General features: G+C 41.0%; 1 protein-coding gene across 1 annotated transcript in view; it reads right to left on the bottom strand.

Annotated features, from left to right (window-relative positions):
- Positions 1-23,720, bottom strand: part of PTPRT (protein tyrosine phosphatase receptor type T) — a 532,802-nt gene that overhangs the window by 200,401 nt on the left and 308,681 nt on the right. Inside the window, exon 8 of the mRNA XM_050713944.1 lies at positions 19,745-20,038. Coding sequence (XP_050569901.1) covers positions 19,745-20,038 — 294 coding nt within the window. The remainder of the gene's footprint in view (positions 1-19,744; positions 20,039-23,720) is intronic.

Raw genomic sequence — 23,720 nt, 5'->3', positions numbered from 1 at the left:
GAATCTTGCCAGATGAGTAAACACATTAGAAAGACAGAAGTTAAGAAGCATCTTCAGGAAGCAAATAAATTAACTAATACAGAACAGAGTATCAGGTGTCTCATCAAGAATGTAAAGCAACATTCCACTATATTTCCTTTCACTAACTTCTAAATTTAACTATACACTCAACAATTAAAATTCTATCATTAAACAACTCACATTAGCATACAATCTGCATTCCAGATGTCTAATTATGCTTTCAGATATGTACCAATAAGACTCTAGTACACTAGGCCAAAATGTAGCCCAAGTTTATCTCAAAAAAAGCTTAATCCCAATTTCCAGTGAAAGTTGTATTTCCAGTTAAGGTCAGTGCTTCAGCTGTGGTGTGACAGTTGATTTTTCAGGGGAAAAAAAAAAAGGTATCTGACATGTAGGAATGGAAGAATTATTGGAGGAATTAGCTGGAGAGAATCATGTCAGTCCAGCCAGAACAGCTTTCTGCGCGACATCCCCAGACGGTGGAGGACTGAAGATAAAATCAAGACGACTAAGTACCACAGCATGGCACAAAGGGGAACTGAGTGTCCAGCACATTAAACATGAGCAACCCTGAACACATCAAGGCCTGGCTGAGCACCGGGGCTGGCAGGAGCACAATGACATTTAGAAGAGCCAGTATGGGGAAAATTACTCCTGCCACGCAGCCATCATTTACTTACAGGTAATTGCCTGTTCCAGCTGGTTATTGCAAGGACATAGGGAGCTCCCACAGTGCTGTGATGTGCTACCTATGACATGCACAATAACCTGTTTTCTTTGGCTGTTGTATTTTGATAGACACACTTTTAATGTTTTCATATAGGAGGAGCAGTATTCTCTGGCAGGAGTTTCTTTCGCCAGGACTGCTGGCAGGGCCACTGAAGGTTCATCTGTATTTCCAGAAACACCAGGAGGTTTAGTCTATCTTGCAGACTAAGCATACACGTGCAAGGCCCACACTCGTGACAGAACCAACAGCAACCATCAGCGAGTCTGAGCAGCTCATTGCAGCCTGGGCTCTCCTGCTCAGCGTTCCCTAATTCCCCTCCCAAAGGGGCATGTAAGCCCTGCCTCGCTGAAGGCAGTAAGCTCTCAATTTGATATTGCACCAAAACCTCGGGGAGATGAGGCTTGGGTAACCAACCATACTTTTCATCCTTTTGAGAACACGGTCGGTGAAAGGGGAATTGACAAGCAGGGCTGCCAGGCCCATGTTGCCCAAGGGACCACAGCAGCACCGCTGCCTGCGGAGCACTGCAGACCCACACAGACCATGGTGGTTCCAGCCCACCCCAAAAACAGTCAGTGAGTCACCACAGCTGCCAGAACATCTTCACCGCCAGCCATCTGAATCGAGCAGAGGCATTGTAGGCACAGAAATGTACACAATAGTCTACTTCCTTCCTTCTGTGAGGGTTCTGGTTTAAATGGCAGAAGATGTTTTTTCCCTTAAAAAGGCTGGAAATGTAATGAATGGCTAATGAGTTCCTGCGGAGTTCTACACCAAGTTTAGGATTATCCAAGCATACTGCAAAAACGTCTATACTCCATAGAGCTAAAGAAAGTAACCATCAGGCAAACTGTTCTGTAAATCCCACAAGTCTTTCACGACTCAATGTGTTTAATAACAGTACTTCAACTCAATGAATAATACACAATAATGACGACACTAATATAATAATTAGTTTTTTTGCTTCCCATCTATCTGCCACTACATAAAGTAGAAGTTGGATCTATGCGTTTTTTGACAATTACCGTTTCTTTTCCTCTATTTAGAAACAAATGTAATTACTTCAACTAGAGAAGACAGAATTACTTCTGCAGCAGAGTCAAAACATGCATCAACACTCATTTTCTATAATTATTTCACAAGCAGTTCTGTCTGGCGTCGTTCTCAAATGAAGAGTTTTCAAAAGGCCTTTGGCTACTTAATGAGCAGCACACAATTACAGGCACAATTGAAGAAAAGAATAAAGGAAAAAAGAGGTTCTCACCATTTATTTAACCTTCTTTTTTAGTGCCTGCCTTTAAACACAAAGTAACTTCAGAGAACAAAATGAACCTCTGGATACCCTCTTTTCTACTGTACTTGACAAACAGGGAAGAATTGCCAATAATCTGTTCCATGACCAAGAAGCATCACACCTAGGGTACAAGTACTTGCTGTGTATACCCATGTTTCACTTGCTAGCAATGTATTATTGTAGCATCATGAAAAGAGTGTTGTCATTAACCTTACATCTTTGAAACGATCATTTTTAAGGTTTTTTGTCTAGATGCAGAAACCACATCCCGCTCCCAAATCCCTGGTGAATTAGTGCGTCCCAGAACATCCACACTTGAATCAGTTGTGGAGTTAAACAAAACTAGTAAAAACCAGTTTGTCTTGGAGCCAACTTAAGAAGAAAAGATTAAAGTACATCAGTGCATTAGTTAAAAGTCAGTAGTACAAGCAGGGGTTGTTAGCATCGCAGGCCAAAAGCAAAGCACCCCACCAGATGCTTTTGCTTGGATTAGTTAGAGCTTTGCCTCTTCTGCACACTATAAGGAGGAGCGGAAGCTGAACACTGGAGGAACAAGAAAAGACAGGCAAGAGGAGACAGGCTGCTCTTGACAGCCAGATTGCTCTCTCTTCTCATCAGTCTTAAAACAAAATAAAATGCAACACGCGTATGACAAAAGGCCATTCCCTTTCCACTAGCTTCCCAAAGAAAAGATGCGCAGAAAGTCCTATGTATTCTTCTAGCCTCCACACTCCCACGCAAATTCATCACCCTTCTGACACCCAAAGCCTGACAACTCCTGCCATGAGCATTTATGAATTAAAAAAAGAGCTATTTTAAATTCAAATAAGGTGGCACAGTTATTAAGTTATTTTTACACTCCTCTGCACTTCTAAGACAAACTTGAAGTCTCTTCACTTCCCAAATAGGTGCTCTGAGGCAGGGATGAGTAAACAGTGCACTCCACTTCCTCTCTCCATTCATTTTACAGATGATAGTCATTAGCACCACAGAAAAATGTATTAAACTGAAGGACTAAGGAGTCAAAATACGACCAATGTGAAGTAAAATAAGTCACAATAAAGTGTCCTAACAGTGCAAAACTCTAATAAAGAAAAAAAAAAAGCAAAGTAGTTGCTTCAGGTTTAAGTAGTTCTAAACTCCGTTCATAGCAAGATTAGCGTTGATTTGGCAGAAAAAAATTAAACTTCTAAAGATAAATCTGTAGAATCAAGGACAATTTGAAAAATGGTGTCAAACAGTTTGCTATAAATTTAACGGATATTCGCTGCAGTGAACAATTGTAAGATCTCCAATCCAGATACCTAAGCAGAACAGAAATTTGGATGTTTCAAGAACCAAAGATGAATTTTAATGACTTAAGAGAAAATTGAGAAGGGAAATTGCCTTTCAAATCTTCTTCCACAGCAGTTAATGCTTCAAACTGCCACCTACTATACAAGATGAAACCTCATTTTGTCTCATCTTGGGATGGCAGCACCAGTAACTAAGAATCCAGAAGAGAACCTGCACTGCATTTTAAATGCAATTGTTATTGCTTGGGCCAGGAGTCAGATTTAAAACCACATTTACCACAGATTATTTTATTTTATTTTTTAGAACCTAAAACAGATTATTTTTTTCAATAAAATTATTTTCTGTACCATGTGCAGGGACAGGAAGGAAGCTGCTGAGTTTTCTATGTAGGCTTTAGAGTCTGTTTAGTTTTAAGAGTGAATAAAGGCCACAGCCTGCTGACCCTACAGTGAGTCGCATCCAAGAAGAAAGAAAAAGGTCTCTGATTTCAGTAAAGCACAATGCAGAGTGTGACAGACTCAGTGAATGGGCTGCATGCCAGAAAGAAATCAATCAAGGCAAAATGGCACTGAAAACACCAGTAACAGACCCTGGGGCTAAAGGACTGGGACAGCTGCTGTAGTGCATGCCTTTATCTTCCTTCCCCTTGACAGGGACCCTCTTCTATCCCCTCCTGCTGCCGAGCTGCTCCTCATGGCTGAGCTGCCCTGGAAGAAAACCTGCTTGGTCGCAGCAAGCCTGGGGCTGGCTGCACTGCTTGTGTTGTACCTGGTGTCCAGCCAGAGGTCCTCTGTTCTCCAGCCATGGGCCCACATCGCGGTCTCTCGTCTGCCAGCATGACCTAGCAGTTGCTGATTAATAGAGGCAAGGCTTGCCGCAGCTGTCTCAACAGGGCGTTTCAATGACAAACTGGTCCCCTGCAGAAGATTTACCAAGCCGAAATGCAATACATCACTGAGTTTCTACAGCCAACAGCAGTGACAAGTGTGTCCCAGAGCGCAGAGTGTTAGTTATGCTGAACATTGAGGCCAACATGTTCTTACCGTTTCCATTTCCAAATCTGCCATAATATTTACTGCTACAATATCCTTCCCCATCAACTCCTTAACTATCTCCTATGGAGTCTAATTAAAATGAAGTATTGTAACATACAATAAACATTTGCACGCTATTGATAGATACTTGCAGATGTTATACAGAAAATAGCTGTTCAGTACTGAGTCTCACAGAAAGTTTAACAAAGTTTCTGTATTTTCCTCATTATGCATTAAGCTTAGCATTTCTACAACAGAAACGTTTCATTGCTCCTTCTTCATTTTAATTACTTCACTAACACGTCATACTTGAACACCAATGTTGAGAATTAGATAATTAGTAGAGTCTTCCCCTTCCGCATGTTACTGCAACCTCAGCTACAATGAAAACAATAAAAATCTTGAGACTGAGTTTAGATAATGGTCTTAGCATGTCAGTGAGTACAGCAGTGTAACGGATAAGAGTGATTATCAGTAGGGGGAGAAATGCCACTGAAATGAATCGCAGCTTCTGTTGAGCACTTATATATGTATGCATGCACACAGAGAATATGCACCAGGGTTTCTATACAATATACTGCAGAAGCAAAATGTCTCCAACTTGCGTTATCATAAAGAATACACTATATGGTATCAAATAATGAGATCTTCCACAAAGCTGCTACTAAGCAAGTGACATTGCTTAGATACTTAATTGCCATACATTTTACTCAGAGGTTTTTTTTCCCCCTCTTCCCACACAAACAATTTTTAAAGTTTAGGTTCTCAGGCAATTTGACCCCAAGTTATGAAACTGTATCTAAGGAACATGGTTACGGTTGAATTATTTGAAAATGCCTTGTACACCATTGGCATGCAAGTTCCTAAGGAGCTTAATTACAAGCCAGAGGTCTTACAGATGACACAATCTGCAGAATGAAAAACCCTATTCCATGTCGTCTCATCCTCCTAGGACAATATCTAGAATTGGAAGGCAGCAGGACTCACTACCCACCTAACACACCAGTCAAAGCAAGCAGGCACTCGAGAGCTGAAAGCTGGCACAGCACTTAAAGAAAACAGAGATCTGAGACTGTGCTTTGAGGGAAGAGAAGCTGAGCTCTCATTCCCACGAGGATGAACCATCAGCTCAGCTCTAAAATTCAGATACTTCTTTTTCACTAGAAGAAAGAGATAATAAAATTTAGAGAAAAGAAACAAAAGTGAGAGATGATAATGTGAAAGTTGAACAGCACTCAAGCCAGCACTGCTGTATCCACAGTGAACTCAACAGCATTATAGACGTCCACTGTTCCTCTCCTCTAAATTGAACACTGCATATTAATGCCATAATAGCTCTGAAAAAAAAAAAGTAAAAAACTGGTACAATGCAATGCAAAGGCTGCCAAGAAGCTGTGCTGTTCTGAAACTTCATGTCAAACCTCCTCTTATAAACGTCTCTCTAGTATGGTACATCTTGACACCCATATGTTGTCTCAGCAATGTAGGAAATGTAAAGCTTTGCAGATCACAGACTGGCACAGTTCCTGAGGCTGCCATGCTTCCCTTCAAGCAGACAACATACTACACAGAACAAAGCTCCCTAGATAGTCTAGGATAATATTTTAGTGCAAGTAAAGCTAAAATTATTGCGAGATATATGATTTGGCAGTTACCACTGCAAGAAACCCAGAAAGCTCAAAGGAATTGCTTGAGCTAATTGCAACCAGTAGAGGCCCCAGTGCTGCACCTTCCCAGCAGCAGCAGCAAAGATGTCCCTGGTGCCCCACGTAGATCTCAGGAACCGGTACCAGCCCTCCTGCCATCACCCCTCCGGTACATAGACACAGCACACATAGTGGCATGGGAATCCTGCCTCCTCAGCAGCCTTTGAGGCTGGAGAGCAGCACCCCTACAAAGCTCTGGCTGCACATCCTGAGGCTGGACACGAGGGCAAACAGGGAGTAGATCCAATAAAGCAGTTGGAGCAATCTGCCCTCCTTCTTCACAGAACTAGACATGTACCCAGCGCACGACTAAAATGAACTCCCATTTTGCTCTGCTGCTTATCCTCAGGGTCGGTTTTACTCCTAGAGAAAGGTTTTCAGTCCTGAGATGGAGCAACACAAAAGAGAGGATGAATGTAGCCTGGAAGCATCAGGCCAATGCCCGTGCTTTTGCACAGAGAATCAATCACCAGTTTGTGACTGTAACATACATGTGAAAGGATCAGCAAAGGGAAGGTTTCAAAACAAAAACTAGACCAAATTTCATGAGGTTCCACTATGCAGCGAGTGGGGAAACAGAAGCTGGCTTCTGACTCAGAATTTTTCAGCTCTTGGACCAACAGCACTGAACTGTCATAAAAATCACAAAAGCAAAACAGGAAGGGTTTTTAAGGATAGACCTGTCAACACAATCTGGGCATCGATCACTCAGCTTTGCTGCCCAGAATCTGATCACGTTATTGTTACTTCTGTGCTCTGAATACACAACAAGGCAACCTGCAGCGGTGCGAAGGGTGCCCAGAGCATCTCACACTGTCCTTGTGCTCTCAAGAGGGAACAGATGGAGTGCTGCAGGCTACAATTTGCTATTTTTCAGCCTGACTCCTTTGAGCAAGACCAATTTAAAGAAAATGCTGAAGGTGATACACCTTCAGTGCCCTGGTCCTTAACCCAGGGGACAACCTAAGGTAGCATCTTTTTCATAAACTCTTAAAGCTGTTTGGGTTCAAAAGCATTCCTGTCTGTCAACACGTTCAAGTACATTATCTGAGGCAATGCCATTTCACGATTCCTGTGCAACTATCATGCACAATGTGGCAGTTTTTGTCCTCCTGTGGAGAACACGGGAGATTTCTGCATGATGTTCATGAGGTCTGACTCAGGCAGCAGTTTAATCATGCCCTGCTTTAAATTCCAGTCCCTAGAGGATAAACTGGTTTTAGTTATTTACCCGCAATGGGAAATATGTGGTCAGCAGACAAGCGCCTGTGTCTAGGTAGGCATGTCTGGGTATACGAGAGCAACTGTTATGGTGCTGACACCTGGAGTGGTCCAAGCGATCCAGCTGAACTTGGACAAATGGATAGAAGCGGCCGTGTCAACTGGGCTGGTGAGCTGAGGACAGGTCCCGCAGCAAGAGAGAAATTTATCCGAGTGTGGGCAAGCTGATTACAGGGACTGGAGGTTACGGATTTTAGTCATGCAAGAGGAAACTCAGACCCAGATATTGGAACTCAGAGACAAACGGAGAAAACATGGTACGAAGGAGAAGGTGGAATTTGCTGAAACAGCCTCACGTGCAAAACGTATTTAGAAATGAGGCAGAGACTGAGGAGCAAATAAAAATGTGTATGGATGTTTAAATCTTCATACTCTTTATAGCAGCAATTACATTAAATTTCTTTTATAAAACCCTATCATATGCCTTTTGAATAATGGGCCATTCCCAACACAAAAGCTATAAACCCTGAATTCCCCCCAGCTGGGAGCTCTGAGAAATCACACACTTCAACTTCAAACACCAGGCTGCCGAGGTTAGGGGTCAGCATTAGCACCAGCTCCTGGGATGGCTGGGCCACGATCCTATTTCCATGCAGTAGTAACACAGAGGGCACCCGCACCACAGCTGCTAGACCCTGCTCTCCAGATCAGGGAAGAGGAGGGCTGTTTCTTCACCTCGAAAAACCAATGCATGGTTCTAGATCTTGGACGCGACTGCAGAAACCTCTGGTGCCTCCTCCATAGTGGGCTGTGGCATCATATACCTCTAGTATTATCCTTTCTCCCACCAGAAGCGGGTGAAAATAAGATACCCTGCGGCTGTATTCTAGAACCTAAAAGGACCAAATGCTAGACTACAGCTGTGGATGGTGAACCTTTAGACACCTATCATGAAAAATGAGTTTGTGCTCTCTCATAAAAATAAGAAAGGATCTGCTGTGCCAGGCACCACACAGATTCTTCCTGGCAGACATTCTACCCTAACAAGCTGAACAGACAAGACAAAGGGCGAATATTCACAGCTGTGGCTGCAAATGAGGAGTTGGTCAAAGGATCTCACAGCTACTGGAATATCATAGCTTAAGGACTAATATATGAGCAGAAGATTCTTCATTTTTAATTATTGTCTTTAGGAGAAATGCTTGATGAAAGTTAAATTAAAAGTTAAATTGCTCTAACCAGAAGAAAAAAAAAAATCCTTTTCCTGCAAAATAAACTTAACAGCACTGAAGCAATTCAGGACAAAAAACATACACCTCCAGCACATAGCATGTGATTTGACTAGACTTTGTAGAATATTTTTCAGTAGAGAAAAATATTCCTCCACTCCTTTTTTTTAGGTTCTTACATTGCATTTTCGCAAACGTTACCTTTGCTTAACACATCTACATCACAAGCAACACTCTGCCTTCCCCTCTATCATCAGTGCTTGCTTTTAAAACACCTCAGCATCTTGCTGCCAAGGGACCACCCTGTCACAAAGAAAAGGCAGGAATATTGAGCTGATCCCGATAACGCTTTCAGCACCCAGGTACATCTCTACAGCCCAAAGAGCACTGACACTAACTAACCCCTGAGCCTCGGTCCAGCCGTGCCGCCAGCAGCCTGAGAGGCTTGGAAGATTCAACAGCAATTCCCGATCGGCTGCAGCATCATGTACTGGTATTATAGCAAGCACCTGTTTGCACAGAACGCAATTCCAACTCCTTTACACCAAGATATTTGCTTCTGTGTGAAAATTAGTAAATATTTGCTCTGCTGTGCCAGCTGGATCAAGGGAAAGCTACAAATTGCCTACGCCTTTCATAGACAGGAGAAGGCTGGCAGAAGGTTCCTATCTGGAGTTTGCATGCACAACACTAGTTGAATCCAACTACTGTTGAAAACAGCCATAGATCAAGCAAAAGCACAAGCAGCAGACAGAAGGCTCATTTTTACTCCATGGGTTTTAGGTCAGGTATTTCAGAGTTTGTCTTCCAACTCGGTGTTTCCTGATTTCTGCAGAAGAGGAGGACGGAGACGGAAATCCAAAAAGTTGAGTTTTCGCATAGGAAAGTCTTTCAACTGAAACTAGCATGCATGCACTGTTGGAATGCTTTAGAAGACAGACAGACCAGAATACGTGCGGAGGGATGAGAAACCATGCTCACAAGAATCAGAACACATCCATTACCCCAAACCCCGCTATCACCACAAAGCAAGTTATAGAATGTAACGTGCAATGGTGATACAAGTGGACATTACATCAGTACCTTAATGTGACTTGCACCAGACAACTCAAAAAACGTTTGGGCTCTCTTAGAGCATTAAGGGTATGCATCTGAAGTGGCATACCGCTCTTTTAATTTTGCACGAAAGAAAAAAAAATCACAAAGACTTGCTTTCAGGTTTCATTTTAGCAACAATGGGATTCTGCTCAGGAGGAAGAATCACATGGATCTTTTGGCAAGGGAACGTGTTATGGATGTAAAAATAAACACTCTACCAAAGTGACCCATAAAACAGCAGGTGGAGAGATTTGCTCCTACTGTAGTTTAACAAATAATCCATCTGAGAACAAAACCAACTGGGAAGAACCGGTTATTAATATGTACGACTTTGTCCATCTGCAGAACAGCACTTTGTACTTAAGACTGCCTTTGGTGCAGCATTCATTCTCTTGAATTTGATATCCCACTCCTTTGGCTCACTCCCTCCTCCAACAAAAACAATTTAATGCTAACAATTTATCCACCTATTAGAAGCATTGCTAAAATTTTAGAATTATTTTAAGAATTCCAGGTTGGACAAATCGATCTCTCTAAGGCTTTATCTTAGAAGTGATGGACTTCCTTGATAAATAGTCTAATCTTTCAACCTCACCAAATATTTTCATCAACCTTCCTTTATTGAAAAATTAGCTTCTGGATGTTTGGGTGAATCTACAAGCCCTACTTCCCTACTGTGTTTTTTTCTCATTCTACAGTAAAAGCTGGAAAATCTTTCGCAGTGCCAGCGGGGCTGTGATGTCAAGGTTTTCAGATTTTGTTATCTTGTGAGTTGTGGTCTTACTATAAACCCCTTTCCAATGGTCTCTGCACCAAGATTTTACTTTAATAATTTGAAGGATCATTGGCAGCTAAAATGAGGATTTGTGGACCTTGAATGAAATACATTGTAATAACAACTGTCAGTCTGATTTTGATGCTCAGGTCTGTATGCCTTTCCAGCAATATTTGAATACTTTGATATGGTCACAGCTACGGTCTACTTGAATACTATTTCCAGAGTCATAAAATGTTCTACTGCTTCATATTTTTAAAAGCACAGCTTTAAAAAAAATTAATAAAAGAAAGAAAAGAAAGAAATCTTTTACAAGTTTTTTTTTAGCTCATAAAACTAAAAAACAAAATTAAGTTTAAAGGACTCGAAAGCGTTACCCTTTTCTCTCTTTGTTCTCAGTGGAATAACAAAGTCTTAAGATGGTGACTAAGTTTACATCCCTTACCAGTGCCATGGTCTTGGCAACCACGTGGATCACAACCCAAAGCCTGTGAAGAACGAGGGTCCCTACTTGTCTGCCTAAGAAATGTGAACTGAGATACAAAGGGATCCCTGCAACCCGCAAGGGGGAACAAGAGGTTGGATTCACTCTTGGGTACATCATGCCGTGACATAACAAGTCACAGAAACATCTATGAACAAAACAGGTCGTTAAAAAACCAAAACCACCAATGTCCCATTTTCAAGCTCAACCAGTATGAAAACCAAACAAAAATGTAATGCACTTATGCAGACAAATGCACAAACCAGCACAGAAAAGGTTTTGTACTCTCATACTCCATCTGCTGGTTCTGTAACAGTATTTAAGACCTCAGTGGGGTTGAGGTGTGTTTTTGTTTAATTCCTTTCCCTCTTTCCCTCTCTCCTCTCCCAAGCTGTGCAACAACAACCTGGCTGATATGGGTAAGCTGGCAAGTGTTAAACAAGAAGCCGTGTTCATCTTAACTTTTCAGTGTCCACTGGGAAAAAATAAAAGCGTCAAATATTTATGACAACGTGGAACTAAAAATATAAGGAACAAAACTGTTTCCAAATGTCTTACAAATATCTCAGGGTTAAAAGCGCTACACGAGGTTAAAGATGTAGTATTCCGTTCAATTCAGCCCCTGCCTTGCTTTTGTACTACATGCTAGAGCTTCCAAAAAAGCCAATTAAAGTGCCTTTTATTCTTCAAAATGTTTAAAATTGGGCACTTCCAGTGTATAAACTCTAAATGCCTCTTATTATTTGAGTGCTTTTTTAATGCAGACTTGCGTACATTAAAAACACATTTAAAATTGAAAGGCATTTATGTTTCAGCTGTCTTTGGAAAAGCAAAAAGAGAAGCACAAGCAGGAAGCAGTGAGCAGGGTTTGTCCCAGGACAAAGATAGGCTCATGACTATGCAAATCCATAGAGCTTAATAAATGATTTGCAAGACTGGATCTGTCATTTCAGTCCCGGGATGAGTTATAGTATATATTACATAGAGAAGGAAAACAGACACCTCCCTTTGGTTGCTCCTCAGTGGAAGTTCAATGCTTAACACACGCACTGCAGGCACACACACAGAGCATTATCCTTTCCAGTTTCCTCCCACTAACTGGGCTTTTCACTCTCTTATAAAGCAACATCTGGAAACGATCATCTCATCGCACCCTCAAAAAGCTACCAGAAGCAGTAATAATATGGTAATAAGGGATGAAATTTTATGAAAGATGGCACTTAACTGAAGACTAAAAGACACCATGCAATTTAAATAAATTGCTTTTAGCAGAGGACGGAGTGACAATCAAGAAAAAATGCCTGGCCCGTTTTTGCAAATTGGGGGCTGGATTTACAACTGGTGTAAAACGGTGACTTTGGTATAGCCAGTTTTACACAAACTACGGGTACAATTTTGTGGAATCGCACTTTTAGGACCACGCTGCAGAGACCCTCAAATTGAGGATGCTAAAATGAAGCTGCATAAGCGAAGAGGAAAGAAGCTATTAGCACGTCAAATATCTGTTCTTTTTGTGTCTCTCCTTTCACAATTTAAGTGAACTGCAAAATAGGAATTGTACAGCTCTCTCTCCCCACCACCTCCACTTTTGCCTCTTCAGAGTAGGAATGCTCGGTCTGTTTGGGATGAAACCTGGACAGAACTCGAGAGCCACAGAGTATCAAAAAGAGCAGTGCCCTAATTCCACTGGCATGAAAACAGGTACTAGGCAGGTTCAATTCTTTTGGAAAAAGTCATGAGGTCCCATCATGAGCAAGATCTATTCTTAGCATGAAAGCCTAATGCCTTTATGAGAGTTGTCATCTTACTGGCCAGCCTGCCCACTCAGGATATAATGCTGTATTCAAACCACATTATAGAAAGTCATTAAACTAAACACCAACGCCACCAAGCAGAAACAACATCATGTGGAAATGAATAACTAGACTTCATACTAATAAATAAAAATAAAAAACATTTCTGGATAACAAACTGCCTTTGCAGATAAAAAGAAATAAATCCCTAGAGTTTAAATCCATCACGAGCAAAATCCCTCCAGAAAAAACTCCAGAGCACAGCACTATTATGACTGCCTCTACATTCATGACTGTATTTATGCAGACTAAGATAAGGGTAATCAATCCACGTGCCTCAGGACAAAAGCCGATCTCCTGCCAGGGTCAGGATAAAAAAATTCCTCACCACATGTGCCCTGGTTCAAGGCAACAAGAAACACGCTTTGCGAGACTTGGGAATTGTCTGGCACTGGTCACTGCTAGAAACAACCAGCAGATTTATGGCATGCCGACCTGGTTCAGCAGTAAATCCCAGCTTTCCCTCTGCACACTACCACTTCCCAATGCACTGAATTTCATGCCTGAACTTTGGATGGACTGGGCTCTCAAGCCAACCCAGGCATCTTGTCAGCTCCAGTTTGGCTTTTCAGGAGCCCTGCACTGTGTCAGTCACTCACAGCGCACCAAGGCACCTGCTTCCTATTTCACCATCTGATTACCTCCTCTTCCGCTCCCAAATTCTTTCTGTTCCATATTGGTTGCTGCCGTTGTTATATCCCAGACAACGTAGCTGTTGTTCTGGTTGGGTTTTAGTTGTTGTTGTTGTAATTCTTTACTGGTAACTATAATTCATAGTTAGACATAATCTACCCTCTATTCTTTGAAAGCTGTCATTCCACTTTGATCACATTTCTACAGCCAATGCATCTATAAATTTATATTGGCAGCTCCTCAAAGAGCCACCACCAGCAACCAGCTACAGCTCTGCAGCTTGAAGAGAAAGAAACCAGAAATACATTTCTTACAGAGCTCCACATTACAAACTGGGAGTGTCTGGATGGCCCAGAAAATCTGAAGTTATGCATTATGGTCTAACAGAAATTAAAGCCTGACAAAAGAGACAAGAATTGTACCCCTCCGACACACTCACAGCCACAAAACGCATGATCAGGAAATCACAGAATCACAGAATTGTAGGGGTTGAAAGGGACCTCAAGAGATCATCGGGTCCAACCGCCGTGCCAAAGCAGGTTCCCTAGAGAATAAATATTGCACCCTTTCTTTCAGCTGTTATTTAAAAGGTAAATGCTGTCTTTCTACTCCCCAAAAATTAATAAGTAAAGAAAAAGGATGAAGTAAAAATGAAGAAACATGTTAACTATTTAATCAGTATCACAGAGAGAATTAACATCTCATATGTAAAACGACTTAAGCTAGTAGGACGTGATACAGATGAAGCTCCTATCTTTCAACAACACTGTCAGTCTGTTTCCCAAGCACAAATTAGGGATCAAGGATCAAAAGGAAGAAATATCATATTTTTCTAAGCCTACTCTTATCTCTCTAGCTGACATGCCAAAGGCTATTGAGGTGGAATGAAAGCAGAGTTTCAATCATCAACAAAACGCCGAAGCTAACGGACAAAGTCACTAAAACAGGTAGGAGTCCCACAGGCTTTGCAGGATCCACATATCAAAACTCAGACACAAGATTGTGCCATTCTCAACAGCTCACCTGCAGTGCTCCCTGGCTCTTGGGAATAGACGCTATCAAGAGCAGAACAACTCATTTCATTTTGCTACACAAGCCTTTGTTTCAGGGAATTTAGCAAGAGAGCAAAACTGAACACAAACTGAACATGTGCCACAGAGGCTTGTCTTATTATAGGCAAGAAAAGAATACTTTTTTTTTTTTTCTAGAATTTTGCTAATAAAAAGAAAACACTCAAGTGAGGATTTCTTTCACTGCTGATTTTTTTTTCAAAGCAGTTTTCAAAAATAAGCATTCCTCCTAAATAAGCATTTATTTTCCCTGTTGTCTACATTTAAAACTATGGAAGACAGTGGATCGAAGAGTTGAATTAACTTCCCAATTAATATTAATGACAAATTCATATTTCAGGGAAAACGTACAGCAACTCTAAGCTGAATTAGTCTGTGAATGAGTTATTCTAACAACACCTACACATCAGTTGTACAGGGCCCTCTTTCAAATCATTTGGTATGCCACTGGTACAGAGCTTTGACTCATGTGTTGGATTTTTTGCTGTTTTTCCACAGTTCCTGTAAGGTTGGAAAAAATTAAAGCCACCATAAATCTTATTTTTCAACATCAAAATGAAACAATTCCCATTTCAGGCGAGCTATCACCTTAAAATTAAATCAGAAATAAATAATTTTTGAAACTACTGTTGTAACAATTCATAGGTTGGTGACCTTACAACAACCTAACTTTCCTGTTGTCCGGTTTGTGCATTTCGTAACAGTATACAAATACCTACTTTTTCTAACATCCGTAAAAGAGCAATACACACATTGCCATTAAATATGAAACCTCAAAAAATGGTAAAAGCAGCTTATTATTTGTAAGCATTGCAAGATTTCATGGCAACAAAATACCTAACAACTGGAGGAAAAGGTTTTCTGACTACTTATGAACATCTTATCAAACTCTGAAAGTACAGATTATTTACATTTATATCAGCTGCTTTACTGTATTTTAAAAAGAAGCATTTCAGTCACAGCGTTCAAGCATAACTTATTTCTCTAGTCCAAGAACAAAGACAGTATTGATCTGCACAACCGGTCCTTTCTCCAGGAACTGGATCATGTTGCCTAGCTGAATAAACCAGTCTCAGCTGCTCAGCTTAAAAGACAAGCTGCATGCGATCCCTGTGAAGTTTTTATCAGGACAACCTTTTTATTTTCGTATGCTTGTTCTATAAAGAATCATTGTCACACCTTTTTTTTTTTTTTTTTTTTGGGGGGGGGGGGGGGGGGTGGGGTGGTGCGGATTACAGCATTTCTGAGGACTTTCTTCTGCCAGACTGGAAAGTTCACTGCTTCCAAGGACACAAAACCCTCCCTCTAGCAAGTCACTTGTTGCCATAATCCACAAAGGCAGAGAAGCAATTGTTCACTATACCTTTTCAGGTAGTATTTTAACCAGCTCTAAATATTTTTAAATAAACTCTCATCTGCCCCTACTCTTCAGCCTTGCTTTGCAAGCAAGTTCTTCCACTTATGAGAAGAACACGTTCCAGATGAGGTTTTCTTTCCCCATAACAACAATCCCACCTGCAAGGTCTTCCCTTCTCCTTCCCACCCACCAGAGGAACAGAGACTCCCCAGTTCTCCCTTTCTGTGGCAACTGGAGGAAGAAAAAAGCAGAGGACTGCTAAACAAGCACACAGAAGAAAACAAGCCCCGACGTTCCCAAAAGCACAGCTTTCCAAAGCACATTCTTTGGAATGAAGCCCACAAAAAAAAAAAAAAAAAGGATTTTAAGGAACTTTGTTTTAACTAATGAGGATGGCTGAAAAAAAGCTACACACAGAAGACAGTGCTGAACAGGAACTGCAGTCCAACAGTTATTCTGATCCTGTTATCTCTGGGGGAAAAAGCTAGTATCTTACGTTTTCCTTCCCTTCAACTACCCCTCAACCCTGTGTCTAGTTTTAACCCTACACAGTCTAGCTTTCTGTTCTCCTCGTTCCTGCTGTGCAACTCCTCTCTGACAGTTTACTGCTTCATATGTCTCAAGGCCATGTATTCTCCTGCCCCAAGTCACAACCTCTCACAGTCTGTGGAAATAAAAATAAAAATTACAGAACAAAAGAAATACATCATTCCGTTGGAAAAACAAAGTTTGCCATATTTTCTTGCAGTTGGCTTTTCCTCAACAGAGGCAAGATGGGGTCCAATTTTCAGTATCATTTTCAAAAATCAAATAATAAATGAAGTCTTGTAATGCTGCCCTGCAGAAAACCAAGAGCATCACCAGAGGGATAATGGATGCCCAGGTACATACTGTTTATACAAATTTAGATGAGATACTATCCAGTTTAATAAAACTTCTTTGTGCTCATTTAAAGCAGAACCTTTCATAATTAGTTTTTATGGATTTCATTTAATCAAAAAAAACTTTTAAAGTCTGTGTAAACAAATTCCATTCACTCTCATCAAAAAATCTGAAAATCGTGAATGATCTTGATAACAGTTTTGTCATGGTGTAATAACTTTCTGAGCTCATGCTGAGCCATTCCGGTCACACAGGAGCTTTGATGCAAGGCCTGCCGTCAAGAAACACCAGACAGCTGCAACTTCGTAAATGAGCTTCTAGCACTTGAACTGAAGCAAGAGAGAAGCCTGATCCTTCCCAAATTCTATTCTAACTCAGAGTTGGAGAAAAAAATAAATCATTTTAAGGTATGCTTTAATTGATAGCTCTCCCAGGACATACTCAGACTCCCTAGCACACAAGTATATGATGCATATGTGAAAGGACGGCACGGAGATCAGTTAGTAAAGAGGGTGTTGGCTTCTGATTCTCAGAAAGTCACCAACAAGTTCTGTTTATGGTTACACAGATTTCTTGCAATTTCAATAACTAAGTAAATATTATATCTCCAGTATAGGTGATATTCTCTGCTATCACTTCTGCACTCAATTTTGCTACCTGTAGTAATGGGCCTAATAAACACAGTACCAACACTGTAAAACAGAACTACGTCAGCCATCTACTAATCGCCTATACACCTCCCTCCTTGCCAAGAAAACGTAATGACAAAAAGAAAAACAACAACAACAAAAGGGAAAAAAAGTCCAATGTTTTTCCAGTGAAAAAAGCAGCACAAATCTTCACTCAAATATTTAAAAACAAAACAAACCTCAATTTCACTTGATGTCATTCATCAGGCACTCCAAGAAAAATCAAGGAGGTTGTGCTCCTTTCTTGGTTTAACGTATTTTTGAAAATCTTTATCATGGAAGATTTGTGTAATTATACTGGAAATAGAGCATTTTAAAGGAGTTCTACCACCACACATGAGAATTGGGATAATGACTTGTATTTTCTTGTTTAACTTTTCAGTTGGTATTTTCAAGAAGTTGTGTATCTTCAGATATTGTGCAAGTCCCTTCCCGCCTTTGAGTCCATGTTTAGATCAAGATCACTACAATTTCACCCACCCAGTGCCCTACACAAAACATAAATGTCATCACCATCAATCTCAAGAAGCTTTGTATGCCAATTAACATTAATAGAATGACCTTCTCCAGTTAGATTTTCATTAGTAAATTAGGGTGGAAAACAGTAAGTGGCACCACTTAGCCAATTTGAACAGATTATCTGCATCATCCTTCATGATGTCAGTCAATACCCAGTTGGAGCAAGCAGCTCAGCAATTTGAGATCCAGTACAAGACATCATATTAAGCACAAAGTTAGCGACTTTTTTTTTTTTTTTTTTAAATCCCTGTAGTACCTGGAAAGTATTACCAGACAAGTTTGCAAGCTTGGCTGCTCTGGAAAGCGTGCCTACAAAGCTGCAAGGCATGAACAAGAAACCAAACCCCAGCATGCCGCATTTCCGTATGCGTATGCATAGTGTCAGGTCAGGTCTGTAGTTATTTCTGATGAAGGTTAGAGAATTTGACCACAATGCTAGTGAATAAGGAGACAGCCAAAAGCTGGGTAGGAGAGCATGTGCCAATTTCTCAAACAGGCCAGGACATCCAGATCACAGCCTAGCTGCAGGAAAGCCTCCAGATATTTTCTTCTATCAATAGACAAGCGTTGAGTATAGCAAACACTTCCATGCCAAATCTTCATGCTCAGATTTTTTTTTTAATTTTTATTTTTAACAAAATCTTCTCAAAGAGACACTAGATGTTCACATTGCTGCCTAACCTGTACAGAAAAGGAAAGGCAGTAAGGACGTGCTCCCCAGCCCTGCCCATGCGTTCGTGACCTGCCGGGCTTCCTTTCTTGGCAGATGAAGAGGGTGCTGCTGGGGATGCTCATGCTTTGAGAGTGGGTGAGGAACACTAACGTTGCACTGCTGAACCCCATCCCAGGATGGCATTTGTCTGTTCTTGATGCATTATTTGTTATTTGGTCAGAAAGAGTAACTGAAACCAGAACACTTGTGTAAGCTCTCCACTGGTTAAATCAACTCATTGTAAACCACCTAATTTGTGGGGAGAAAAGGGAAGTTGTAGAAAGCGGAGAGCAGTCTTTTAGTCTCTGTCCTTTGTTCACACCACAGTAAGAATCTCGCAAAAATTACAAAAATGAAAACCTTGAGAATACAGTTGTGTGGTAGAAAAAACTGCTTGGTAGTGAACTACTTTGTTCACTCCCTTGCAAGGCACAGAGCTTGATTTCCCTTAATGGCTTATGACTGAGCTATGAGAACAGGATGAACAGCCAATGTACCTGAAACATGAGGAACATGATCCTTTAGTTTTTCCTGAAAGGCGAACATGCTTTAGAAAGAAGACAGACTTCTCCTGTCCCTAGATCAACACTGATCTGTTCCAATATGAAAGACAAATGGAAGACACTCCACGGTGTTTGAATAGGTTTCTTCATCAGAATTGAGAGGAAGAATCAATACAATCAAATAGAATACAAAAACGTTTACCACTTCACACCATTGTACTGAATAGCCAATGATAAACAGCTACCCAAGAACAACATATATTTCGCCATGTACTTGCAAGGTGAAAATTTTATAACAGACAAGTCCTAAGATCAGTTTGCCAGCATGAGAATTGGTTGGAAAACTCCCATTGGCTTGCCCTTTTCAACAGAAAACAGCCATACACTGTAGCAGAAAGTTTATCAAACATACTACACTTAAAAAAACCAACACTCTTAAACATTTGCCTATGGATGGTAAAGTAAAAAAACAAAAACAAACAAAAAGAAAACAACACAATACATTAAAACTCAGTGTGAATTCAGATCTCTAAAGAAGAATGTCTACAGTAAGGATAGGTGGAGTACCAGTTGTTTATGCATTAGTAACTAAACCAAAACATCCATGCAGTATAATAAAACAGCAGAAACCCTACCTGCACATTTTGTCCTTGTTGTGAGTGGTGGCCCAGGTGGCCCTGTGCCTCCTTCTCCAGGGCGAGTCAGCAACACTCTGATCTCATACTCCACATCAGGGTCCAAATGCCACAGTTTGTAATTAGGGGAATCTACAATGTGTGTTTCTGCCCAGTTCCCAGTGGTCGTCCGATATTCCACCTCTTTCAGTATGATGGGCCCATCTCCAATGATGGAGTTGGCATTGGGTTTGATCCACAGATAGGTGGCTCCGACCGCCAGCAGCTCAGGAGGGGCAATAGGAGTTGGGGGTTCTGTAGACAAACAGAAATCATGAGAGGCCTGAAGCCACTTTATCAAAAGGATTAACTTTTCACAATGTACCTGTATAGCAACGTGATCTCAGTATCTTTTGTTAGAAGCAGAGTTCCTCCTGTCATTTAATGTTACTCAAAAAAAAATCTGACATCTTATTTGCTCTAAAGATTCTGCCCCTTGCACTCGTATACCAATGTAGTTGGTAGCAGGACCAATTCAGAAACATATACTTCAAAAATACAGTGCCCACAAGGCAACTTCTGCTGAAAACGGAAAGCAACAGTCACATTTAGAAGATCAGAAGGTTATGCTTATTTCCTCTTTCATTCATATGCATAATGGTAGTCAATATAAGCATATCATAGAATCTTACCATAGAATGGCTTGGGATGGAAGGGACCTCAAAGGTCCCCCAGTTCCAACCCACTGCCGTAGGCAGGAATGCCACCCACTACATTAGGTTGCTCAGGGCCTCGTCCAACCTGGCCTTCAGCACCTCCAGGGATGGGGCACCCACAGCTTCTCTGGGCAACCTGTGCCAGGGCCTCACCACCCTCTGAGTGAAAAATTTCCTCCTAACCTCTAGTCTAAATCTACCCTCTCTCTCTTCTAATATATAAGATATATATATATAGTTATATATAACATATTATATATTTATATAATATATCATAAGGTGAGGGAGGAAAGGAAGTCCTGCATAACACAGAGTACACTCAGACCCCACGTATAAAAACGCTCCAGCACAACAGTCCTTCTGCTCTGCGACCTGACACCACAGGGTATCGTGATCATCGACTGTGCTATTGTAATAGCCAAAGGATACTACCCAGCCAAAGGGTAATGCTGAACATGGCACAACTACCAATGAGTGGAAAATTCAAATCACTTGCTCGTTACAGGATTTTACTGAGCAAAATAAAAGTTAAAAATGGAATGTATTGTTAATTAAAGCACTGGCTAATTGTCTGAGAAGATACTAGTAGATTTGAACACTGGGGATCTTCCAGGGGTCTAGTAGTCCGGATGCTGCTAAAACTGACTGGTGGTTTTGGTAACAAAGAGTTAAGAAAGACTAAGGCACCAGTGAATCAACACACGCCGTTGTGTTTGACTACAAAGTTTGCTTAACTGCATGAGCACAATTACTCAAGCAAAGTCTGAGACTTGAAGAGTGCCTAGATGTCTGAGAAGCATCATGAGGAACCCAGCCACTGAATGTAACCTGTGTGGTAAAAAAAAGAAAAAGCAAGCCAACAGAAGACATCTCAGCAGCACACTGACAAAAGCTACAAAAAGTCTACTGGACTTTGGCCGCCTGCCTGATCCCCCCACCATGTGTATAAATAACACTTGCATATTGGAAGCCACATGAATAACATATGCCTTGTGGTTTTGAAAACCTGAGCTGAACTGTGCAAGATTATGAGCAATTTCATTAATCTTGTCTAGCTTTCCCTCTGTCACACTCTAATGTGGTTTGCCCTCGGCACAAAGGACACAAACTCTATTGTCTTGTGAAAATAAGGTGACAAAAAGCACATTTCTCTCTCAGAAAAATAAACCTATGAATGTTATAGCATGATATTAATTTTAGAGTCCTGTAGGAATTACTACTCCAGTTCCTGGAGGAATTACTCTAACCCTTCCCCTGTCCCTCTTTCCAAAGGTGTTTCCTCAAAGAGCCCAGAAAAATGGAAGATTCCAGGACCCACAGAAACATGGAAGAAAGGAGTTTGAGCACCAAAGTATGGGAGGATCAAAGGGCTTTCCAGAGTTTTTCCCTCCAGAGAAGTTTTGCCAGTTAACATCTGCTCAGTGAAGAGAAACAAATGCACAGAAACCATTATTATACACAATTACCAACTGAAATGGTACTTAATTTCATTTCCTCTGGCTAACTAATTACAATGAGCTACACTATCTCTGAGATTGATTGCAGTAGGTGCACATTGTACCTCCAAAAAAGCCATCTGCACTGTAATTGTAGCAGGTATCCAACATGAGCAAAAACTAGTGTCCTGAGCTAAATTTTTGCATGAGTATTTGTTTCTGCCATTTATATTTTGCAATGTTCCCCTAACTCCAGGCACTTTTTTTTTTCTCCTGATATGAAATGTCAGGCTGATTATGTTTTGACTCAGTAAGGTTATTTCTCCAAGAAATTTGTTTTCAAGAAATGCATGTAGATACATTTTCATTAAAAATCAGATTACTATAAATCACAGTATATTACTTGTTTCTTGGTGCAAGACCATTGAAAGATAGACTTAGTGATTTTTATTCCCAATGAAAAAATGACATCTTACAAGTCACATCATATCTGAACACAAGACAAATGAAATATTAAGCCCCATTCTCCTGGGCTGCAGATACTTCAACAGCAACATGATCCAGGTTACTTTGGGATTTGATTGCAAGTTAAAAAGAGATTTATGGGACTGAGCTTAATTAATAGAGCAGTTTGTCCTGCTAAACAGACATGAAAGTCTTGTCTAGCAAGTTTAGAAACTAATATTGCCAAAGCAAGTTAAATTAAGACACCCAACAGTGATGTCTTCTCTATTTTAGGCCAGACCTAAACCAGCTCCCCTTATCTCCCCCCAGAAAGAATAGTGGTTTCCAACCCCAGCCCCAGCTCACCCTCCCTCCCTCCCCCCCTCCCCATTCTTCCCTTTCTAAGCACCATTTGAGAAACAGATGTTGCAGAATACTGAGAAATTAAAAATTTAAACTCTTGCTCCCATTTTCCAAATTCAAGGAACTAAGACGAGCAGCAGTTATAGCAATTTTTCAAGGCTGGATACCACCTCACTGAAAATAATGGGCTCTTTCCTAATGGCACCAAGTGGATGAGAAACTATTCCTCGACATCACTCTGTGCCAAGTGATTGGAAGTGATCTAAACAAATTATTCATTTAGCAAAACTAACACATAAATAAGGACCATTTTTTGGCCTTTGTAACTAAACACACTTGTCAGTTACAGATGACCAGCCTGATTTTTTAAGCTCACTATTTTAATTAAAATCTCTATGCGATCTTGATTAAATAAACACGGTGACAGATTGGGCCTGTACACATGTAATTGTGATCAACCGTATTTTAAGCCCCATTTGATCCATCCAACCCATATTTTATCTTGCAGGCTTTGCCTAGCCCGGTGCTCCCCCTCAGCCCTCTCCCAGCTCCCCCAGGCCCCTCAGGAACGAGGCGGCCTGCGCCCGGCCTGCTGCAGCTCAGCAGCCTAGCCTGGACCCAGCCCGAAGCCCAGTCTCAGGAAGGACAGAAAAAGGGGTTCCCAGATGACTTCTTTCACGGAAACAAAAGATGTATGGAGTACGAGCCACAAAGGGGGGGAGGGATTACTGAACACGAGTAGATTTTATTGTATGTGCCAGGCTGGTCCGGTTATGGAGTCTGGACAGAATTCAGGCTGCGGCTGCCTGCTCCCATTACAAGAGGGAAGATGTGAAGTAACACATGCACTTTAACCTTGGACAACTGCTCCTGAGTGTTTCCACCCGACTACTCAAATATTTTTCTATGTGCTTTTCTGAAGGGGAGAGAAGAGGACAGGCAAGTGCTCTGTGACAAAACACAGGATGCAGCATGAGTGGAAAAATGAAATATGAAAGGAATATGAATTCTACATTTAGTTTTCCAGATATCTGTAGT

Source organism: Cygnus atratus, chromosome 16 (assembly GCF_013377495.2).
Source record: "Cygnus atratus isolate AKBS03 ecotype Queensland, Australia chromosome 16, CAtr_DNAZoo_HiC_assembly, whole genome shotgun sequence".
NCBI classification, from domain to species: domain Eukaryota; kingdom Metazoa; phylum Chordata; class Aves; order Anseriformes; family Anatidae; genus Cygnus; species Cygnus atratus.
The sequence above is the reverse complement of the archived record's forward strand: the minus strand, read 5'-3'. Positions and strand labels throughout refer to the sequence as shown.